This window comes from Populus nigra, chromosome 1 (genome assembly GCF_951802175.1).
Source record: "Populus nigra chromosome 1, ddPopNigr1.1, whole genome shotgun sequence".
Lineage (NCBI taxonomy): Eukaryota > Viridiplantae > Streptophyta > Magnoliopsida > Malpighiales > Salicaceae > Populus > Populus nigra.
In genome coordinates this window covers 1832674-1853902 of record NC_084852.1, presented here as the reverse complement: position 1 = coordinate 1853902, position 21229 = coordinate 1832674, and the positions used below count along the sequence as shown (strand labels likewise).

Genomic DNA, 21229 nt, shown 5'->3' with positions numbered 1-21229 from the left:
CAACATATTAGATTGACTTGGATCAACTCAGGTTAATATGTCAAATAGGTGACCTGGGTTATGAGACTATGATAATCCTATAGAAAGTAAATCAAAACAAATTATAAAACCTATTTTTCAATCAACCAAATGTTGAAGAATAAAATTAAAAAAATCAATTAAAAAAGATCTAAAAAATACGACCTGAGTTAACCTGTCAAACTTGCGACTCGGGTCATAAGATCAAGATAACCCTATAGAAAGAAAACTAAAACAAATTACTAAGTTCAATTCTCAATCAGTCCAATGTTGAAAGATGAAACTAAAAAAAATTAATAAAAAAAAACAACTTAAATCAATATGTCAAACTCAAAACCAGGTCATGAGATTGAGATAATCTCATAGAAAAAATACAAAAAAAATATAATTTAACTCGAATTAACTTGTCAACTCTGCGACTTTAGTTATGAGACTGAGATAACCCCATAAAAAAAATCAAAATAAATTATAAAGCTTTATTCTCAATTGATCTTGTTGCACCCAATATTGAACGATGAAATTTGTAAAAATTTTAATTAAAAAAAACGCAAAAAATGAGTCAAGTCAATATGGATTAACACGTTAAGTAAAATTCACGGGTCATGAGGTTAGGATAACTTTTAAAAAATTAAACTGAAATAAATCATTAAGTCTAATTCTCAATCAAACACAATATTAAATGATGAAATTGAAAAAAAAAAACAATTAGAAAAAAAAGAAAATAAAACTGACTCAACTAGATTAACCTATCAAACTTGCAACTTGTTTCATGAGATGAAGACAATCCAATAAAAAGCAAATCCAATGTCGAAGGACATGAGAACGAGATAACCTTTTAGAAAAGAAAAAAACACCTTAATTTAACTAGGGTTAAAATACCAAAACCCACAACCCTGATCATAAGACTAGGACATCACCATAGAAAAATAAAATCAAAATAGATTATTGATTAGTACTTAAAAGTGCATTTTTATCAAGGTTTTATATCATCATTGTGCACTTGAAGTATTAATAACTCCTTAACTAGAGCATGTTTTATAATAACAAGTTTGATAATATAAGATACCTTTAATTTATGGTAAATGTTCATTTTAAATGCAGGCCTATCACATAAATCAAAGGATTGATTGATGAGTTTAACTACTGAAATTGAGAAGACAAAGAGAGGGCTAAGCTTAGAAAAGAGATGCTGGTTGAATTCAAATTGGAACATCATTCGGTTATTGGATCATAACTGGAGCTGTAGAACTTAGATTTAGGTCTGGTTTATATGTATGGAAAGTTAAGACATAAGCCAAAAACTTTCATGAAGAGTCCAAGATTCAAAAGAACCGTTTTCAAATTCAAATTGTAGCAACAACATAGAAGTCGGAATCTGTCCTCCAACTCAGACACTATTCAGTGTTCAACCCATATCTCGAGTTCTAGAAGTTCAAATGCACCGATTCTTGTTTTATTGGAAAGCTGAGACAATTTCCCATAACTTTCATGAAGACTCAAATTTTGATGTTAACAATGATGTTTTCTGCATACAAGAAGATAAGGATTGTTACAAAGTCAAGAGGTGGCCACCAACTCAACAATTAGTTATCAAATCAATAGTTCTGAATTTTGGCCTATAAATGAAGCATTTGCCATGCATTTAGGCATCTTGGTTTTCAGATCAAGATCATTTCCTTACTTGCTTTTTTTCTTTGTAGTTTTAATGTTCTAGTTTTATTTCATGTTATAGTTTCTTTAATCTCTTATTTATGTCTTTCATTTTCTTTATTATACTTATATAATCATGTTCTTCTCTTGTTTATTTATGTTTCTCTTCTTCATTAAGTTTAACTAATTTTATTATGTCAAGGTGAAAAGGTTTCGCTAATGGTGTTAAGATAAATATAATATAAACTTAATATGGATTTCAATGATTATATCCTTAACAACTTGCTATTAACATGTCTTATCATTTTTATTTTATTAATTTTTAATACTTACTTGTTAAATAGTTAATCTAGATTTATGTTGTATAACACTTGGTACAACAAATGCTTGACACTTTCATAGCCAACCGTATGGTATAACCTACACATGTGCTATGAAAGAAACTTGATTTGTTGTTAACATAAGTTAGCATCATGAATTCCTAACAATATTTAAAAGTTTGGTGTTTCTTGAATAAGATAATTAATATGATCATGTTAATAATTTATAATGAACTATTAATGACAAATCATCCGATGGAACCTCCTTTGTGTGTGGTTTCTAGTTGAGTAATAAAAAGGAGTTTAAATTATACTTATTTGAAATATCATTAGTGGATCCTCTAACCTTGACAATTGTTTGTATCATTATTTAATATTCACATTAATCTTACATCTCTAAATTCTCTTTAACTCATTATTATTATTATTATTTATACAGTTAACCTCCATGTGGTTCGATCCCAGTCTTGCTGAGTTATTTATTACTTTGACACTCCTACATTTAGGAGAAGATATCAACTCTTTGATCATGTCAATTATAAAACTCAATTTCTAACCGATCTAACATTAAATGATAAAATTAAAAAACAATTCAATTAAAAAAAACTACTCGAGTTAACTCGGGTTAACCCATTAAGCATTATTTTCAGGTCATGAGATCAGAATAACTTAATATAAAATAAATATAAAAATCATGAAGTAAATAAAGAAATAGAAATAGAAACATCATCAGACTATAGCAAATAGAGAAAATTAATGCAATTTATCTCATGTAAGACATACTAGGAGTATTAATACCGTTTTTTTACAAAATCAATTTTTTGCTTAGAATTTTTAAAAATCAACTAGAATTTTTAATAATCATAATATTATGCAACCAACTAAAATTTATCCAAAATGAACTTGGAAAGTGTCGCTGCGACATCGCCTCCCGTGAGAATGGTAGGACAACACCCTTTTTTTACAAGTTACTTTAATCAATCATTTTGTTTCTATCTCATTTGAGTCTACGGTTTTCTTCCTTGGATTCTCATACTTAAAGCCCAAACTGAATAAAAAGAAATGTAAAAGAAATAGATCAATGTAGTTTGTGATAGATTTAGAACTTTACTTGTTGCTCAACAACTCAACCACAGGTCTGCAACAGAGCAAGCTACATGGATGTTGTGCCAATAACAATTGGTTTGAACATGGGTACTTGTGAAGGGAAAATCTTAAGCATTTGGAATACAACTGATTTTATTCATTCATTTTAGCGGAGAGGATGTTATACATGACGGAGTAAAAGTAAAGAGAGAATTCTATGGACTTGAGTAAATATTAAAAAACATAAAACAAGATTTACCTGCAATTTCTGAGGAGCAACTTGTTAATGACAGATTTTTATTGGAGATTTTGTTGGCAACTCAAATACCGAAACATCGATGTTTTTCATTTTTCTAATGGTGATTTTTATAAATTTTGTTATTTATTTAGTATTACAAAAATATGAATTTTGAGTTGATAGATATAAAAATATTTTATGAATTTTCTTGACAATATATTTTCTTGGAAAGTGTTTTAGGTAAGCATCCCTAAATGTTTTACTTGACTGAATTTAATTAGACCTCATATTTAATTTATTTTTTTAATTCCAAGGAGATTTCTCGCATTGTCCACAGAAATGCATGGATAATTTTGTTAGTGTACACTCGAAAACAAGCTTACACTGCTCGTTTATTTATTTATTGGCATGGAAATTAAAACCCCATAGCTGGGAAAGCACAAAAACTACTGATACATATGCAGGTAGAGGATTTGTCACCCTCAAGCAAATGCCTTAAGGGTTGATGTAGTTTTTGGTTTTTCCACAGCCCATATTTTGCTGTGGTGGCTTTGTAACCATATCTGATCCTGACTCAAACAACACTAACATGCCTAGGTAGAAATGAGCCTCAATATGGCAATGGAAAAGCCATATTCCTGGATTATCAGTTCGGAACCTCAAGGCAGTCCATCCATAAGGAAAAAGTGGCACTGTGTTCTTCATGATTGGGTTTTCCAGGTTCAAGGAAGCCGTTGATGGATTGAACTTATCCTTCCCAAATCCTAAGACCCAAAAATTATGTCCATGGAGATGCCAAGGATGTGTCTCACTATCACCTCCCATACTTTTTGCATTCTGCAGTATAATATCCACTGTTTTATTGAATGGCAACCTGTAAATGGATGTGCTAGTTGTAGCATTTGTGTTTTCAGGAATCTCATAGATATCATAGCTATGGTCGTAGTCTTCTGGGGCTGGAGTTGGATCAAAGACATCTGGTATATTTAACTTGAGTGCAACAAGGTAAGGTGTATCTGGGAGAGCATGTGAGACATTATTTACTGCCCAAACTTTGTAGCCATTGACGGTGTTCTGCGTGTTCAAAAGGTGAAGTACTTTATCTGCTGTCCTCGGCGGAGCCGGAACATAACCTTGGAGACCTTTTATGGCAAGACTTTGGTTTCTTTGCGAATCTGTATCGTTCCAAAGAGGGCCAGGTGGTGGCTGCGGTAGAGGCTGAGCATCGAGGGGGTTAGGTTCATAGTTTAAAATGGCAAATCCATTCGGAGTTTCAGGCTTTCGAGCAATCACATTTATGCTAATCCCATAATTCCTCGTATGATTTTGATCGGTAGTGACCAAGACGGAGTATGTCTCACCAGAGTAAATGTACAAGTTATCAGTAACAAATGGAACCACATGCACCCCATCAGTCTCAACAACAGTCATTTTATGACCCTGCATAGCAGAATTTCTTACAGAATATTAGGTCTTGTACACGCTAAGATCATACAGACTCCACTTTTTTTTTCTTTATTGAAGAATAATTACCTCTATTTGGAAACTAAGAGCCGAGAGGGAAGTCAAAGAAGCAATCCTAAATCGATAGGTTTGCTCAGGCTTTACTTTCACCACATCTGGAGTACATTCTGGACTACTGCCATTACATTGATCACGGTTCGAGACACCGAGAAGCTCACACTGGTACCTCCCTCTTCCATTAATCAGAAGGGACTGACAAGAAACACAACAAATTAAACCGAATGAGTTAGTTAAGAGGTCAGACCGGATCATTCCAGTTGTTTTTTTTCTCAAAAAAAAAAAAAAAACCAATGACTGATTGTCAGGTTTCATTTTCTAACCTGAGGCTCTCCAATCCAGACATATGGTTTTGAAGACAATTTAACGGCATGTTCATAAGCAGAGTCATGGTACCAATCACTAAGGACAATTTCCCGATCTTCGTAGTGGTAGGGCGTTTCTTCTCCAAGGAGAGGATTTACAGTAATCAATCCATAGAGCCCAGATGATTTTTGCATTCCATAATGCGAATGGTACATGTAGGTGCCTGCCTAAAATTACATGATAAATAAAGGAATTAATTATGTTTATATACATAAAATATCATGTTGTAATTCAAATAATCAGAAATTAATATTACCTGGTCAACAACAAATTGGTATGTGAAGTACCCCCCTGGCATTGCTGCACATTGATTGACTGAATCCGTTCCATCATTCCATCCATTACCAAGCTGCACGCATGCCAGTATTTAGATTTTGTAGTGTATTTATTGTGACTTGGAAATAAATTAAGAAACTAAAACAATATTGCAAAAAAAAGTTGAGGCTCTAGCTAGCTAGCTAGCAAGCTACCTGCCGGATTCCGTGCCAGTGGATGGCAACATTTTCCATCAACAAATTGTTAAGAACAGTAACGATAATGGTATCGCCTCTTGTTGCATTTATACGAGGCCCAGGAGTCTGTCCATTAATGGCAATAGCTAGCTTCTTGAAGCAGTCAAGATACTTGTAGTCGTAGGTCACCTTCCATGTGAGATTGTGGGTTCTAGCCTCCACATTTGGAATTACAGTTGTTAATAAAATGAAGATGCATGAAACCTGCAACTTAGTAAGAATCGCTATGCTGTGTGAGAGCCTAGCCATGCCTTGGTCTTTCTTGCTTTTGATAGCTTCATCAACTTGAGAGCAAGATCACTTTCTTACTTCAATGCTGGTGTAGAACAATAAAACAAATATATATATATATATATATATATATATATATATATATATATAGCAAGAATTTCCAGGCCAACACAACACACACCAAAAAAAAAAAGAGGGCTTGTTAGGTAGGTGTAGATTGAGGACTTTTTAGAATTATAAATAGTTTACATAACTGCACAACGATGTGGTTTATATCATTTTTTTCTTAAACATTTAATCCATAAAAAAACTATTTAATATTATTATTAAATCTGGTTATACGGATCAACCTTAAAACCTTGTTGAAAACATAACCAACTAATAAAGAAAATTCAAGGAAATACTTAAAAAAAAAGAAATTAATAAAAAATAGAATTTTATTAGTCAACTTCTTACATGGAACGGATTACAATATGAGAATGTTTTTTAATGATCTGATTGATTTAGTCGATTTAAAAGTAATTTTATTGACTAGTAAAATTTTTATTAGAATAAAATTAAAAAAATAATAATAAAATTGATTGATAAAGTAATTCAACTTGATTTTTTTTCTAACCTGATTTAAAATTTAATAATATAAAAAATATCAATTAATATATATATATATATAGAAAGTAAATAAGACCTCATTGAAAACTACAACCACGTGTGCTAGTCTACGTGAAATACATGGAAGACTGAAATAAATTTAAAGCCATTTATTCAGTCGATAATATTTCATATATATATATATATATCGAATTAATCATAGTGCTGGATAATTAGTCTTTGAAAACTTAAAACAACTAAGCAATTGGTCGCTGTCCCTCATTTAATAGTTACACACTTTACCTTCTCATTTATTGCATCCACGTTTTGCGTGGAAATTGATTTTTTCTACGTAGCCATACCTGTTTTTTTTTATGTTGTTGTTTTCTAGTTTACACATTTCAGTCACTCCAAGAAGTATAAATCGAAGACTTTGTGCATATTTGATATTGTTTTCCTTTTAATGCTTAATTATTAGTTGATATGAAGATAGCGGTTATTTTTTAAAGTACTTTTTACTTGAAAATATATTAAAATAAATTTTTTTTGTTTTTTTAAATTTATTTTTGACACCACTACATGAAAACGATATGAAAATATATAAAAAATTAATTTAAAGCAAAGAAACAAAATAATTTTTTTTCAAACCCGTTTTTAAAATGTAAAAACAAATAAGCTCTTAATATGGTGTAATCAGCTTTTTAAAGTGTTTTTCAAATTATTTTTTGCTTGAAAAAAATATTAAATTAATATTTTTTATATGTTTTTTTTATAGTTTTGATATGATAATATAAAAAATATAAAAATATATAAAAAATATTATTTAAATAATTTTTTAATAAAAAAAATACTTTTATAAAAGTACATTGCACCATATTACTACGCATGCATGCTATTTTTGCTTTGAAAACAAAGTATGTATCATTTTAAAAATGTATCATGTTTTACTTTTTTGCTTGAAAAAAATATTAAATTAATATTTTTTATATGTTTTTTTTATAGTTTTGATATGATAATATAAAAAATATAAAAATATATAAAAAATATTATTTAAATAATTTTTTAATAAAAAAAATACTTTTATGAAAGTACATTGCACCATATTACTACGCATGCATGCTATTTTTGCTTTGAAAACAAAGTATGTATCATTTTAAAAATGTATCATGTTTTACTTTTTTATCTTTGAAGAATTCTTAATTTCGGTCACTAAGATAATTCTTTTTAATTTTATACATTGCTAAATTATTTCGGTTGAAAATAATTTTTCTATCCAAGAAAGCTAACTCAATCTTTTAGTCACCTCTTTGGTAATAAGAATCTAAGCAGGCAAATGACGCTCTGCCACGACAAATAGTTAAACATCAAGTTTATTTTTCTTTAAAAAAAGTGTATATATATATATATATATATATATATATATATATATATTAAAAAATAAATAAAAAAAAAAAGAAGAAGAAGAAGAAGAAGGGTAGGCACGCAAGCCTTCTTCTATTGAGCCAAGTACGCAGGCCCGTCTCTTTTGCTTGGGCATACTAGCCCTTTTCTATGTGTGTTTTCAGTTTTTTTTTTAATTTTTATTGAATGCACTATAAAAAAAATGTTCAACGTGACATTTAAATTATTTTTTAATTTATAATTATTTTTAAATAAAATTATAGGTTTTCGGGGAATTTCAAAAAAAAAATTTCAATTATTATGCACCTAATATGCAAAAAAACAAATCAATTAAAATAAGTTTTTCCTTTTAAGATTTTTAATAGATTGTTTATATAGTTTTATAACATTTATTAGTCTTTTTTCCTTGAGTAACATGAAAATATTGAGATATTATTTTAATTTTTTTTTTAAATTTACTTTTGAGATCATAATATTATTAAAAAGGAATGATTACAATTGAAAAATATTCTATAATTAAAGAAATAAAGAGCTGCATTAATAAGAATGAGGTTTAGATTAAGAATTATATTTTTTGTCTACTTATTTTAAATGATGGTCGAAATTTTTAACAAATTTTAATTTTAATTTTCGCTACGTTTTATTCAAAAAAGTGCTATTGATAACAAAACGAAATGTCATTGTTTGAAGAAGATTAGTACTTTTTGTGATGATGTTATCCATTGCGTTTTCATTAATTATGTAGTAGCCTGATATGCAAAAATTTTAAAATAATCTGTGTATTAATATTGAAGAAGAATAAAATATTTCTTAATTTCTTAATCGTAAATGTTTTATATTATTCTTTTGAAATTTATTGTTGTTATTTTTTTTAATTAATATGGATGTTAAATTGATAATTTTTAAAAAACAAATCTAAAATCTTAATAATTGAGTTATATTTATCAGGATTGAAATTTATTATACTTATTTTTTAACATAGTTATGAAGACATGATTAATTCATGATTTTTTTAAAATTTTTAATTGAATCTTACTTTCTCAATTATAATGAGTGTTTGCTTAAAAAAAATGATCCTCGTTAAAAAAACACGCTTTTATCAACAGTGGAAAAAATGCATGAATAAGAAAATTAGTTTTTTTTCTATAAACATTATTAAAAGCAAACACTAAAGTGTTTTTCAAACTGATTACAATATGAGAGTGTTTTTTAATGATCTGATTGATTTAGTCGATTTAAAAGTAATTTTATTGACTAGTAAAAATTTTATTAGAATAAAATTAAAAAAATAATAATAAAATTGATTGATAAAGTAATTCAACTTGATTTTTTTTCTAGCCTGATTTAAAATTTAATAATATAAAAAATATCAATTAATATATATATATATATATATATATAGAAAGTAAATAATACCTCATTGAAAACTACAACCACGTGTGCTAGTCCACGTGAAATACATGGAAGACGGAAATAAATTTAAAGCCATTTATTCAGTCGATAATAATTCATATATATATATCGAATTAATCATAGTACTGGATCATTAGTCTTTGAAAACTTAAAACAACTAAGCAACTGGAAAAAATGCATGAATAAGAAAATTAGTTTTTTTTATTAAAAATATACACTTTTTCCTTTTTATTTGTAATCATTGTAGTTTTTCCAAGTTTTTTTTTACTGATTGTTTTGGCTTTTTATTCAATGAATTATGCTGCTAATAAAAATAATATTTTTTGTTGTAAAAAAAATTAAATGATTCAGGACGTTAATTTTGATAAAAAAATACGTTTTTTTTTCAATAATTTTATTTATTTTCTTTCTTGAAAATGTTTTTTTTTCTATAATAATTTAATTAAATAAAAAAAATATTTCAAAAAAACAAAGTTATTAAACCTGACCAAGACAGATCATGAGTTAGGCGGGTTAACTCGGTTTGATCTAGATCAATCTTAAACATCATCATTTCAATATATATCTTTATAAAAAATGTTAAATCAACATCATTTTGAAATTTTTATTTTTAAAAAATAAAAAAGCAAAGCACTTGGTTTGGTTAAGTCGACCCGGTCATAGACGCACCTGTCAAGCCAGTTGAATCACACTAGGTCTTCTCCCATTTAATTTACTTTAAAACTTGAGCTTGACTGAATTTAATAACATTACCGAAAAGTTCTTGACAACAATATGAAAGCAGCTGACTGTTTGTTATGTGTGTTTAGTATTGCGGTGCAATATACTTTTTAAAAGTGTTTTTTTATTTAAAATTATATTAAAATAATTTTATTTTATTTTTAGTTTTTATATCAACATATTAAAATTATCAAAAAAATATAAAAAAATATTAACTTATTTTTTTTAAGTCAAATACATTTTTAAAATGTTTCAAAAGCAAAAACAAATTGTGTGGTGTCTTTGTCGCTCATTTAATAGTTGCACACTTGTCCTCTCTTCTCATGTGGGCATTTGATGTTATTGTTTTTCTATTTACATTTTAGTCACTCCAAGAAGTATGAATCAAAGACTATGTGCATATTAATTTGGTATTAATTATGCGGTGCAATATGCTTTTATTTTTTTAATAATGTTTGGTTTTTTTTGAAAATATAATTATTTAATTTTGATATTTTTTATCATATTTCATCATTTTTTTTATCATATTTGAAAACTCAAAACAATAATGGTTGACTAAGCAATTGGGTGTCTGTCCCTACGGGTACACACTTTACCTTCTCATTTATTGCATACACATTTTGCTTCATGTATTTTTGGAGTCACCTCAGGTTCAAGAGTTGAGGCATGGATATGTTTAGGTACGAGCTTGGACATGGGTCAGGGTGCTCGGTGGCCATCCAGGACTAGATCCAGGGTACTCAAGATTCGGGCCATGACTGGTGTTGGGTTTGGATAGGGATTTGGTCTTAGGTGCCTATGGTTCGACAAATATTTTTTTTATTATTATTATAAAAGCCACTAAAAAAATCAACATGAATGTTTTTTAATGGGAGTTTATGGGCCCTCAATTGGTCCAATTGGCATTCCTCATAACCCAAAGAGGTGGCAAAAAAATGAAATGTTTGGGCCAATTTATATTGAAGCCCACCACATATTTGAAGAATATCCACATCAACTTAACAACTTCAATCAATCTTACATTAGCTACACAAGAGTCATTTGGCATAATATTATATCCTTTCAAACCTCCATTAAAGAATAAAAAGAATATTTGATTTTTTAAAATACTTCTGATACCGGTATGGTATATAAAAACGATTCAAAAACACTAAAAAAAAATCAATTTTAAAAAAAACTCCGGTTAAAACATCTCAAAAAACACTCGAATTAGTATATAACACAACAATTTACAAAAAAAAGTCTCCATAGAATACTCGTATAGTAACAACTCTTATGTTTTGAATATCTTTATTGAGAAACCATTGAATTCATGTTGATTTAAGGTGCTTAATTTATATTGGCCGTGAGTGCTTGTCCTTCATCTTGTTTCTTTGTGTTTCTTCAATCTCGGCAGGTTGAATTCTCGGGAATATGCATGCATGGAGCACGTTTCCTGTTCTAATTGATTCTTATTTTCCATAGAAAAAAATATATATATTAAAAAAAAAACCCAAAACATAGTCTCTTCTCTTGTTTTGGCATACGGGAAGACAATGAAAGCCTAGCGATTTGGTGTAGATGGTCAATCGCCCTCACAGCCATTAGGAAGTCATTTTATATAATAAGGTTATCAATTAATCTGAGACATAACCCGTGTTGAATTTAATAATAAAAAAAAATTTATTTAGTAAAAAAATCGAATTCAACCATAACTCGAAAGATTTAGCTAAAAACCTATTAATTGTAAAAATAAATAAATTAAATGAAACTATTTTAAATTATTAACTTAGATTATCTCATCCAATCTCTATCATTTAATAACTATAAATTGAATTTAGTGATTGTTTATTGTGATTGATTGAAACTAGATTAGAATAAAAATGGAATATGCGGGTTATGATGTATTCACACAAATTAATATATATATATATATATATATATATATATATATATTGATTAATAGTTGCCTAGGATTTGGTAAGAGATTCATGACACGGATGGCATGGCTGCAATTTAGAGAAATAAATCTCTCTGCCTCTTGATGCTCAACACAAAAGTCAAACCAGCAGGAAAGAGCCAAAAGAACAGGTTAAAGTATTGGAAATTCCCTAGCTCTTTTGCTTTTCTTTTTTTTCCTTTTCCTTTTTTTTTGTTCTTTTCCTTTTTCTTTTCCCCCTTTGAAATTATTCAGGCTTTTGGAAGGTTGACATAGTTTCTCTTCTTATGCTTTTAAGTGTTTTTTTTTTAAAAATTATCTTAAAAAATTCTAAATTAATATTTATTTAGTTTTTTTATTGTTTTAATATGTTGATGTTAAAAATAAAATAATTTTTTTAAAAGAATAATTCTAATATATTTTTAAGTGAAAAGTTATTTAAAAAAATATCATGCACCACAATCACAAACACCATTGATTTACCAACAACTCCTACTTAATTAACAAACATTTTTTTCTTATTTAAATTTTAAATTTTTAATATTGTTGAAAAGAAAATATGTGCGGCGAGTTACATGAATAAATTGACATATTGCGTTATAAGAATTGGGATTTTTCTTTGCTACTTTCATGTATTATTCCTCTTTTGTCTAATAATAAAAATCATATAATATTATAGTTATTTATTTGTTCATATAAATACTACCTCCAATACTAAAGTTAAAATTATATATATATATTCAGTAGCAAATGTTGAACACGTGTGTTTACATTAAAAAATTAATAAATAAATAAATAATTGTTTTTCCCACCACAGGAATTCTTGTAGAGAAATAATTCATCACATGAATTCTTGATAGAGATAGAAATAAATAATTAAGAAGTTATGTATTATTACAGCTATGCCATTATTTATTTTTTTCAAAGAAAAGATGCGAAACCCAGAACCTTTTTAGAGAATAAAAACAAAAACACCCGTCGAATTATAAACGCCTTGACATTTATTCACATTGCTTTCGCATCAAAAGATTTATCATATATTTATATGATTTTACATCTTTGTTGTATTTTATTTTATTTTATTTGTTGGTAATGATGATTGATATCAATGTTACATCATCAATTAATAATACTCAATTATAAATTTTATTTTGTTTAATTGTCAAGGTTAGTGAGTTGATATGCATGATAATGACCACGATATGGATTCAAAAATCTTATTTAATTTTATTCGCTGAGGATGATGATTGATATCAATGTTACATCATCAATTAATACCCCATTAATAAAAAGTTTAAGTTGTTTAATTGTCAAGTTTAGTGGGTTGATATGATAATGACCACTAGATTTATTCTAAAATGATCCGACTTCCATCTCCATAATTCTTTTTTCCTTTAATCCCTTTAAACACATGCCTATTACTTTATAAACTTTGTTGATTAGATGGAATAGCAACAAGAATATTCGGTAGAAACTCTAATTGATAAAAACAAAGAGACATGGAAGTGTGGTGATAAAAATTTGTTTAGAAACGCGATGTAAATAATATTTTTTAAATATTTTAATTTTTTTTAAAAAATAATTGTAATCATATTCTCAAACAAATTTTAAAATTAAACGATCCTTTTACTTGAAAGAGGAATGATTTGACTACAAAGAAACATAAAATAATAATAATAATAATAATAATAATAATAATAATGTGTTTCATAAAAGAGTAATGGAGTTAGAAATCATTTTCACATTAAGGTGTAATTTTTAAACCTAATTTGAATATATCAATAGACTACAAGACTCAAATCATGAATTGAAAAGATTAACTCGATTAATTAATATAATTTTATTTTTTAAAAAAACTTAAATAATATTTTTTAATTAAAATTTATTTTAAAAAACAAAATTTAACAAACCACGGATCAATATTTGTTAATTTATTTCTTCATTTTTTTTTCAACCTAGATTGATTCAAGTTTCGGGTCCAATCTAGATCGTGTAGTACTAATATTCTTATTTAATTTAAAATTCTAAAAAAATGAATTCAATAAGAGAATTTGGGTAAGGTTAACATTACCCATAATCATTAATCCTTTAATATTTTTTTACTATATCAAAACTGAATTTTGCATCCTCAAAAACGATAATTCTCACGTGTTTTTTTTCTCATTATCTAAATCTACTTCATGCCAAATGCATTTGAAAAGCAAAAGAAAGTTTCTAGTTCACCTAAAAAAAATTATCCGAGTTAATTATTAATCGGTGGGGGAAATAATTATGTTTCATAAAATTGATGTAAATTTCAATGATATCATCACCCGCTAATCTATGCTAATTAAGAGTGATAAAAAAGTACCATGTGCACCAATTATCACCAATATTACTTGCAATCATTCACCATGTTATAAAATTTAATTTAATTTAATTTTTCTACCGACTCTTCCTTCAAGGATTTTCATAAGAAAAAAAAAACAAAAAAACATATATATATATATATATATAAATAATTATTTCAGAGAAAAACTTGAGGAGGACTCTCATTAAAACAATGAAATTGATCGATCACTGTTCCCATATTGAAAATTCAAGCTCATTTAGCTTAACAAGCATTAATTAAAAGCCATGCGTAATTGCATGCTAATAACATCAATAAAACAGTGACTTGCAAATTGACAACTAATCAACCATTAATCCCAACAATGACATTTAACGTACCATCTTATCACCTACAGTGTATTAGAACCTCCTAGGGAAAGAATAAATCTAATGTGTTCTGGAATGCCGTCAAAACTGTGTTACTGAATTTTTTTTAAAATAATTTTATATATATATTTATATAATTTTGATGGGATGGTATCAATAATAATTTAAAAAAATAAAAAAATTATTTTAATATATTTTTAAATAAAAATTATTTTAAACTGCTACCGCTAATACAATTTTAAACTGAATTAATACAGGTCAAGGTCGAAATATTCTTGTGGACTACAAAATGCTGGCATATTATTATATTTAATTTCCAGTGAACGATTGCTTTAAGATGGTGGTTGTTATGCTTTTTTAAATAATTTTTTTTAAAAAATATATATTAAAATAAAATTTAAATACGTTAAAACCATAAAAAATATAAAAAATATTAATTTAATATTTTTTCAAATTAAAAATGCTTAAAAAAAACCTAAAAATACAACAAAGCTACTGGAAACACTTCACTTTACTCAAGGTTAAGGTCCAAATTTGTGGATGATAAAATGCCGGCCTGGTATCATATTTAATTCCGAGTGAATGATTGATTGCCTTCTTGAATTCAAAGCATGGCAATGAAAAGAACCGGCAACCTAAATTTGACTTGCCAATTTTATTTTATTTTATTTTTTATTTTCAGATAATTGGATTTAAAGAATCAATCTTTTTTGTGTTCTTTCTACTTTAATAATGAGTAATTGCGTGTTGCTGTTAGCACGCAGCCATCTTCCTTTCTCATGCCTTTCACGATTAAAATATTGCTGTCTTGGTTTCTTGCGTTCAAATCCTCCCACGAGTGTTGTGTATTTTGTTACAGAAATATTACTCGTGTTTTTAAATTAATCTTCTTTTTTTTTGCATTTTTTATAGTATAATTCTTCTCCATGTCTCTCTTTTGCCTTCCTTTGTATCTACAATTCTCTTTTCTTTTTCTTTTTTAATTATTTCCATATATAATTTTACATAGCATAATATCCACGCAGTAAATGGAGTTTACAAAAGAAAATTAGGCAGCTTTTAATTATTGTTTCAGGATAGAATAAACAAAGATGATAAATATGTCTTATTTTACCATATTATTATTTAAAATTACAAAAATTCATTCAAAAAATTATTTCAATAATAAATTTATTATATATAATAATAATAAAAATAATTGATGTAATGTCAGCCTTCCTGGAATCAAAATGCACATAGGAGTAATGTTCATGATATTCCCTTTCAAACAAAACAAAACCTATCGATTTATATTTTTTTTATATTCAAGTATTTTCATATCTTTTTAAATGATGATGTTTGTATCGTTCGGGATTTATGATTGTCCTTTCTAATAAATAAATTTTTTAAAATTCAAACTTATATTTTTATTTTTATAAAGATATAAAAATATTTTAACTGCTAAACCAATTCATTGGTTATCATTTCATATATAGAGTGGCGTTATTTGACATTGTTTTTTTTCCCCTCGCTGTTAATACTGATTTGGAGATTTGAGTGTTTTTAACTTTACTTTTACTTTCTTATGCATCTGATGTGAACAGATTAATTAGGTACAAGTTCTTGCAACTGTAATTAGCAGTGAAATTGAACTTTTGGTAGATGGGAGATCAAATTGAAACCTATAAGGTAATTGAAAGGTTTGAGAGCTGCTTTTCTTTTTTTAATCCATTTTTTTAATATAAGAAATACCCATGTAGTCGAACGAAGACAAAGATTGTGTTTAGATAATGACTAGGAATAAAAAAGACAAAAATAAAAAAAATAAAAGCATTTTTGGTTTGAAAGATATGTATAAATATATAAAAGTAAATTTGTTTTTATAATAATTTTAAAATAAATTCATGTGAAACATAAAAGCAATGGAAGTTTATCCTCCCTTTGTCAATTGTTTTTATTTTTTATATATCAAAACATTAATTACACGATACCAAACATGCTCGAAATTAAATAAAAATAAAAGTAATTAATAGTTAAATATAAATTAAAGTGGGTATAATTTATTAACTTTTAATGTGATATTAAAGATCACAAATCTTTTCTCTATAACTTGTATATTACAAGAATTACCTTTTGTTTTTCAAACAATCATTAAGTCATGTAGCATGTCTTTTGACCAATATTTGCTAATAGAGATGAAGCCCTTGTTTCACTTTTAAAAAATAGGACAAAATTTAGCTTGACAAGGAAACAACCAATGCTAATAAGTTAATCATGGTCTTGAATAATTATTTAATTTCCAAGTATATTTTTTTTAAAGAAGGCTGTCAGATTCTGACTCCATATAAGCCCTCACTTGCCATACACAAATCTAAGACTAGTGCACAAGAGATGATGTTTCTGTGAGTTCTGGCAGTATGAGACCTGCTCCAACCAAAGATCTATTTGTCTGCAGGTTTTGGTGCTGTTGGCCCATCCCTTCAAGTATTTTCTTATTGTCTCTTCTCACCTTCTCCGTGGCTTCCCTTCAGCAACCCACCGTTTCCGCCGCCCCCAGTACTACTATCCATCCACCGACAGCTATTCCTTTAAAACACCACCACTCTCTCTTTGACCATAGATTCGCCATACCTCTCACTGCTTCTCTACTGCTTCTTCTCTTGCTTGTCATCATCATGGGCTGCTTTCTCGGACTCAGATTCAGACACAAAAGAATTGCCAAGAAGGTTGATGCTGCTTCAAATGGGACTAATGATCTTGATCCTAAAAAGGAAAAGGATTCTGATCATGGTACTCATGGTTGTGTAAGGAAATACAACTGGAGTGAGATAGAGAAACTGTCAATGAATTTCTCTCAGATTGTTGGATCAGGAGGGTTTAGCACGGTGTACTTGGGCCACTTGCCTGATTCCAATCTTGGAGCGATCAAGATTCACTGCCCAAGTGACTATCTCAATAGAGTCTTCAAGCAAGAACTAGACATACTACTTCAACTCCAACATGACAACATTGTCAAGCTCCTAGGATACTGTGATGTTCAAGGTTTGTGTCTGGTTTTACTTGAAATAAAACTTTTGGTTGCTCGGTTGTTTTCCAAGTTCTTGTGTGCTAAAATCTCTCTGTTGTATTTCCAGATGAAGGTGCTTTGGTATTTGAGTATGTTTCCAATGGAACCTTGCAAGATAAACTCCATGGTGGGGATAGAGAAATTAAGAAATCATCAAGTAGTTCAGAGATTTCATGGAGAAATAGAATGGAAATAGCCTACCAACTTGCTCAAGCTCTTGAATATCTACATGAAAAATGTCCTCTCCAAATCGTACACGGTGACATCAAGCCTTCAAACATTTTACTCGACGAGCAAATGAATTGCAAGCTATGTGATTTTGGGTTTGCAAAGATGGGATTTTCTTCCACAATAATGACTTCCAATAATAGGAAGCAAGTGATGGTGGGCTCTCCGGGTTACACAGATCCACACTACCTAAGAACAGGAATAGCATCAAAAAAGAACGATGTGTACAGCTATGGAGTCATAATTTTGGAACTTGTGACAGGAATGGAGGCGTTTTGCGAGGAAAGAGAGCAAGGCCAGCTACTGTCATCAATAATGGGACCCATTTTGAAGGACATAATTGCCAGTGATAATGAATGCAGAGCGATGAAGGTGGCAGAAATGGTGGATCCAAGATTGGGAGAAGACTTTGAAGTCAAGGAAGTCAAGGTTATGCTTTCCCTCGCAGCTCTTTGCCTTGGACAGTCTCCAAGTCTTAGGCCATCTGCAACACAAATCTTGCATACTATCAAGGAGAATATAGCCTCCATTTCCCTCATCTCCACACAGAAAAAAGATTTGTCAAATTGATGATATTAGGTGTAGAAACTGTTTGCTAGGAATTACAGGGATGATTTGATTGTATCAATCGGTGTAAATGACATACACATACAACCTTTTTTATATATTTTTTTTTCAATATTTTTCACATCATCTATCTGTAACATGCATACAAGTCAGTCTTTGAGGAGGATTTTTCACATCATCTATCTGCAAGGACTACTGGTTCAAGTGACAATGGAAGGCAAAAAACAAAACAAAAAGAGAAAGGAAAGTGCTAAATTCGACCCCCCATTGCTCTCTACTGTGAACAGAATCGTTTAAAAATTAGTAGCACACGCATCTGAATGATAATTTTCCCCTTCCCTTTATTATATCTTTGTCTGGCCGGCCGGCCGGCAATCTGCATTATTGTAATTTCCTGTCTTTTCTTAAGCACTTCAAGTCCATGCCAGATTCCACAGATTTGGCAAGAAGATTATTGATGTTTTTGAGAAGCTCGTCCAGATGACCAAAGGGAAGATTCTATATTTAATTAGCTTTGTTGGTGGAAGTAGTCTTTTCAAATATATAAAAATATGATGCTTTTGTTTTTGTTTTGAATGAGTAACCAATCTTTACGTGTAACGTGTCGCTAATGTATTTATAGATCAGATAAACAAGTCAAATCTGGCAAAGAAAAATTTGAACATGTTAAGAGTAAGAGTGTTATAAACAAAAGCTTGTAATCTTCAATTTGACTGTGAGAAGATCACATTCAAATTTGATGATAAAATTCTTACCTAATTTCAGAGGGGTTGGTTGACAATAATGAGCCAAGGCCTCGAGGAATTGTTTAGACTCATTGATTATTTGTCAGATCGTTTGTACCATGAAGATATTTGATTTTTTTAATTTTTTTAATTAGTTTGAGTATTCAGGTTAGCTTACGTATATTTCAACTAATGCTACGAACCCTGAAGTTAACGACTATGTAAACCTCCAGTCGCTCTGAGATTTGTGAGACTCGAACGGATAACTTCTATGAAGCATACCTAGAGTCTAATCAGTTAAGCTATACCCTATGGGATTTTTTTAATCTCTTACTTATGATTTATACCCGTTTGTTTTAGAGGAAATTTTTTATATTTGTTTGTTATAAGAAATATTAATTAATAAAAAAAAATTTAGTTGAAAAAAATTTAGTTTGGTTTCTAGAAAAAATATTTTCTTTTTATTTTAGACATAAAACACTTTTTAGAAGTTGTGAAAAAATTAGAAATATCATGTTATTTGTTGATTGTATCAAATTTGGTCCTCAAACTTTTGATTGTTATATTTTTTTTTCAATTTAGCCCATTAGAATTTGATTTAATTTTATTTTTATATCAACTTTGGTCCTCATTTCTTTTTTATTATTTATTTTTCTCTTATCATTTTCTTAATTGAAATTTTTTATCTATCAAATTTGGTCCTTATTCCTTTGATTGTTATTTATTTTATTTGAAATAATTTATGAAATTGTATTTTTTTTAATTTCATCATCTTTTTAATTTTTTATCTGTTATATTTGATCTCTATTATTTTTATTGTTATTTATTTTACTTGAAATAATTTATAAAATTAGATTTTGTTTTCAATTTTATTCTTATTCAACCTTTTAATTTATAAGATTTGTTCCTTGTTATTTTAATAAACTTGAAAAAATTAATAATTTATTTTTCAACTCATTTTCCATGATACAATCAAACATTGAAAAATATTTTTCAACTTATTTTATATGATATTATCAAATATTGAAAAATAATACAGGGAGGACAATCTGCAGTATTGTTTCCTATTTTTTCTTAAGCACTTCAAGTCTATGCCAGATTCACATATTTGGCAAGAAGATTATTGATGTTTTTAAGAAGCTGGTTCAAATGACCCAGAGAAGATTCATTTCGAGAGTATTTGGGAATGCAATCATGTTTTTAAATTTTGAAGGATTTTTTTTATTTAAAATAAAAAAATTATATGCTCTTAAATCGTTTTGATATACTGATATTAAAAATAATTTTTTAAAATAAAAATAATTTTATTTTAATATATTTTTATTTTTATGAAAAATACTTAAATTACCGCCATTGCCACAATTCTATTAGCTTTGTTGGTGAAAGTAGTCTTTTCAAATATATAAAAATATGATGTCTTTTGTTTTTGTTTTTATTTTGAATGAGTATATGATCTTTATGGGTAACGTGTTGCTAATGTATTTATAGATGAGATAAACAAGTAAAAGCTAGCGAAAACAAAAAAATAAAATTGAACATGTTAAAAGTAATCTTATACAAAAAAAAATCTTAATTTTTTATTTCATTATTGCATCACTTTTAAATTCGATCATAAAATTTTTATCCAAGTATAAAGGGGTTGATTGCCAATAATAAGTAGAACCTGAAAAACTTTCAAATTAGACTTATAAAATATTATTTTATGTTTTAATTATTTTTCTAATTAATTTTAGATTTTAATTATTTTTTCTAGTTGTCTTTATATTCTTTTTATTATCTCAATTCTAACCTTTATACAAATAATTTATGTATTATTTTCTATTAGGTTATTAAATTACAAAATTTTAACATGAATGAGTGTAGAATCGAAAATAACCCTCTTGTCATTAAGATGTTATCTGGTAATGTGGCTGGGGGTAAGGTTTACCCGCAGCCACATATACCAGTGTTTGGTAACAGAAAAAAAAAATAATTTTTCTTGATA

The 21229-nt window shown here is 28.2% G+C and overlaps 2 protein-coding genes across 2 annotated transcripts; one reads left to right on the top strand and one right to left on the bottom strand.

Moving 5' to 3' along the window:
- Positions 1-3767: 3767 nt before the first annotated feature.
- LOC133686816 (L-ascorbate oxidase-like) lies at positions 3768-6014 on the bottom strand. The gene is made up of 5 exons (XM_062106997.1): positions 5670-6014; positions 5456-5548; positions 5157-5366; positions 4846-5028; positions 3768-4752 (listed from the first exon to the last, which is right to left on the bottom strand). Exons 1-5 carry the CDS (start codon positions 5958-5960, stop codon positions 3808-3810), a joined length of 1722 nt encoding a protein of 573 aa, XP_061962981.1. The 5' UTR covers positions 5961-6014; the 3' UTR covers positions 3768-3807.
- A 10997-nt stretch (positions 6015-17011) lies between these two features.
- Positions 17012-18641, top strand: LOC133670582 (probable receptor-like protein kinase At4g10390). Its single transcript, XM_062091106.1, has 2 exons — positions 17012-17700; positions 17793-18641. The coding sequence occupies exons 1-2, from the start codon at positions 17076-17078 to the stop codon at positions 18521-18523; spliced, it is 1356 nt and encodes a 451-aa protein (XP_061947090.1). The 5' UTR covers positions 17012-17075; the 3' UTR covers positions 18524-18641.
- Positions 18642-21229: the final 2588 nt, after the last annotated feature.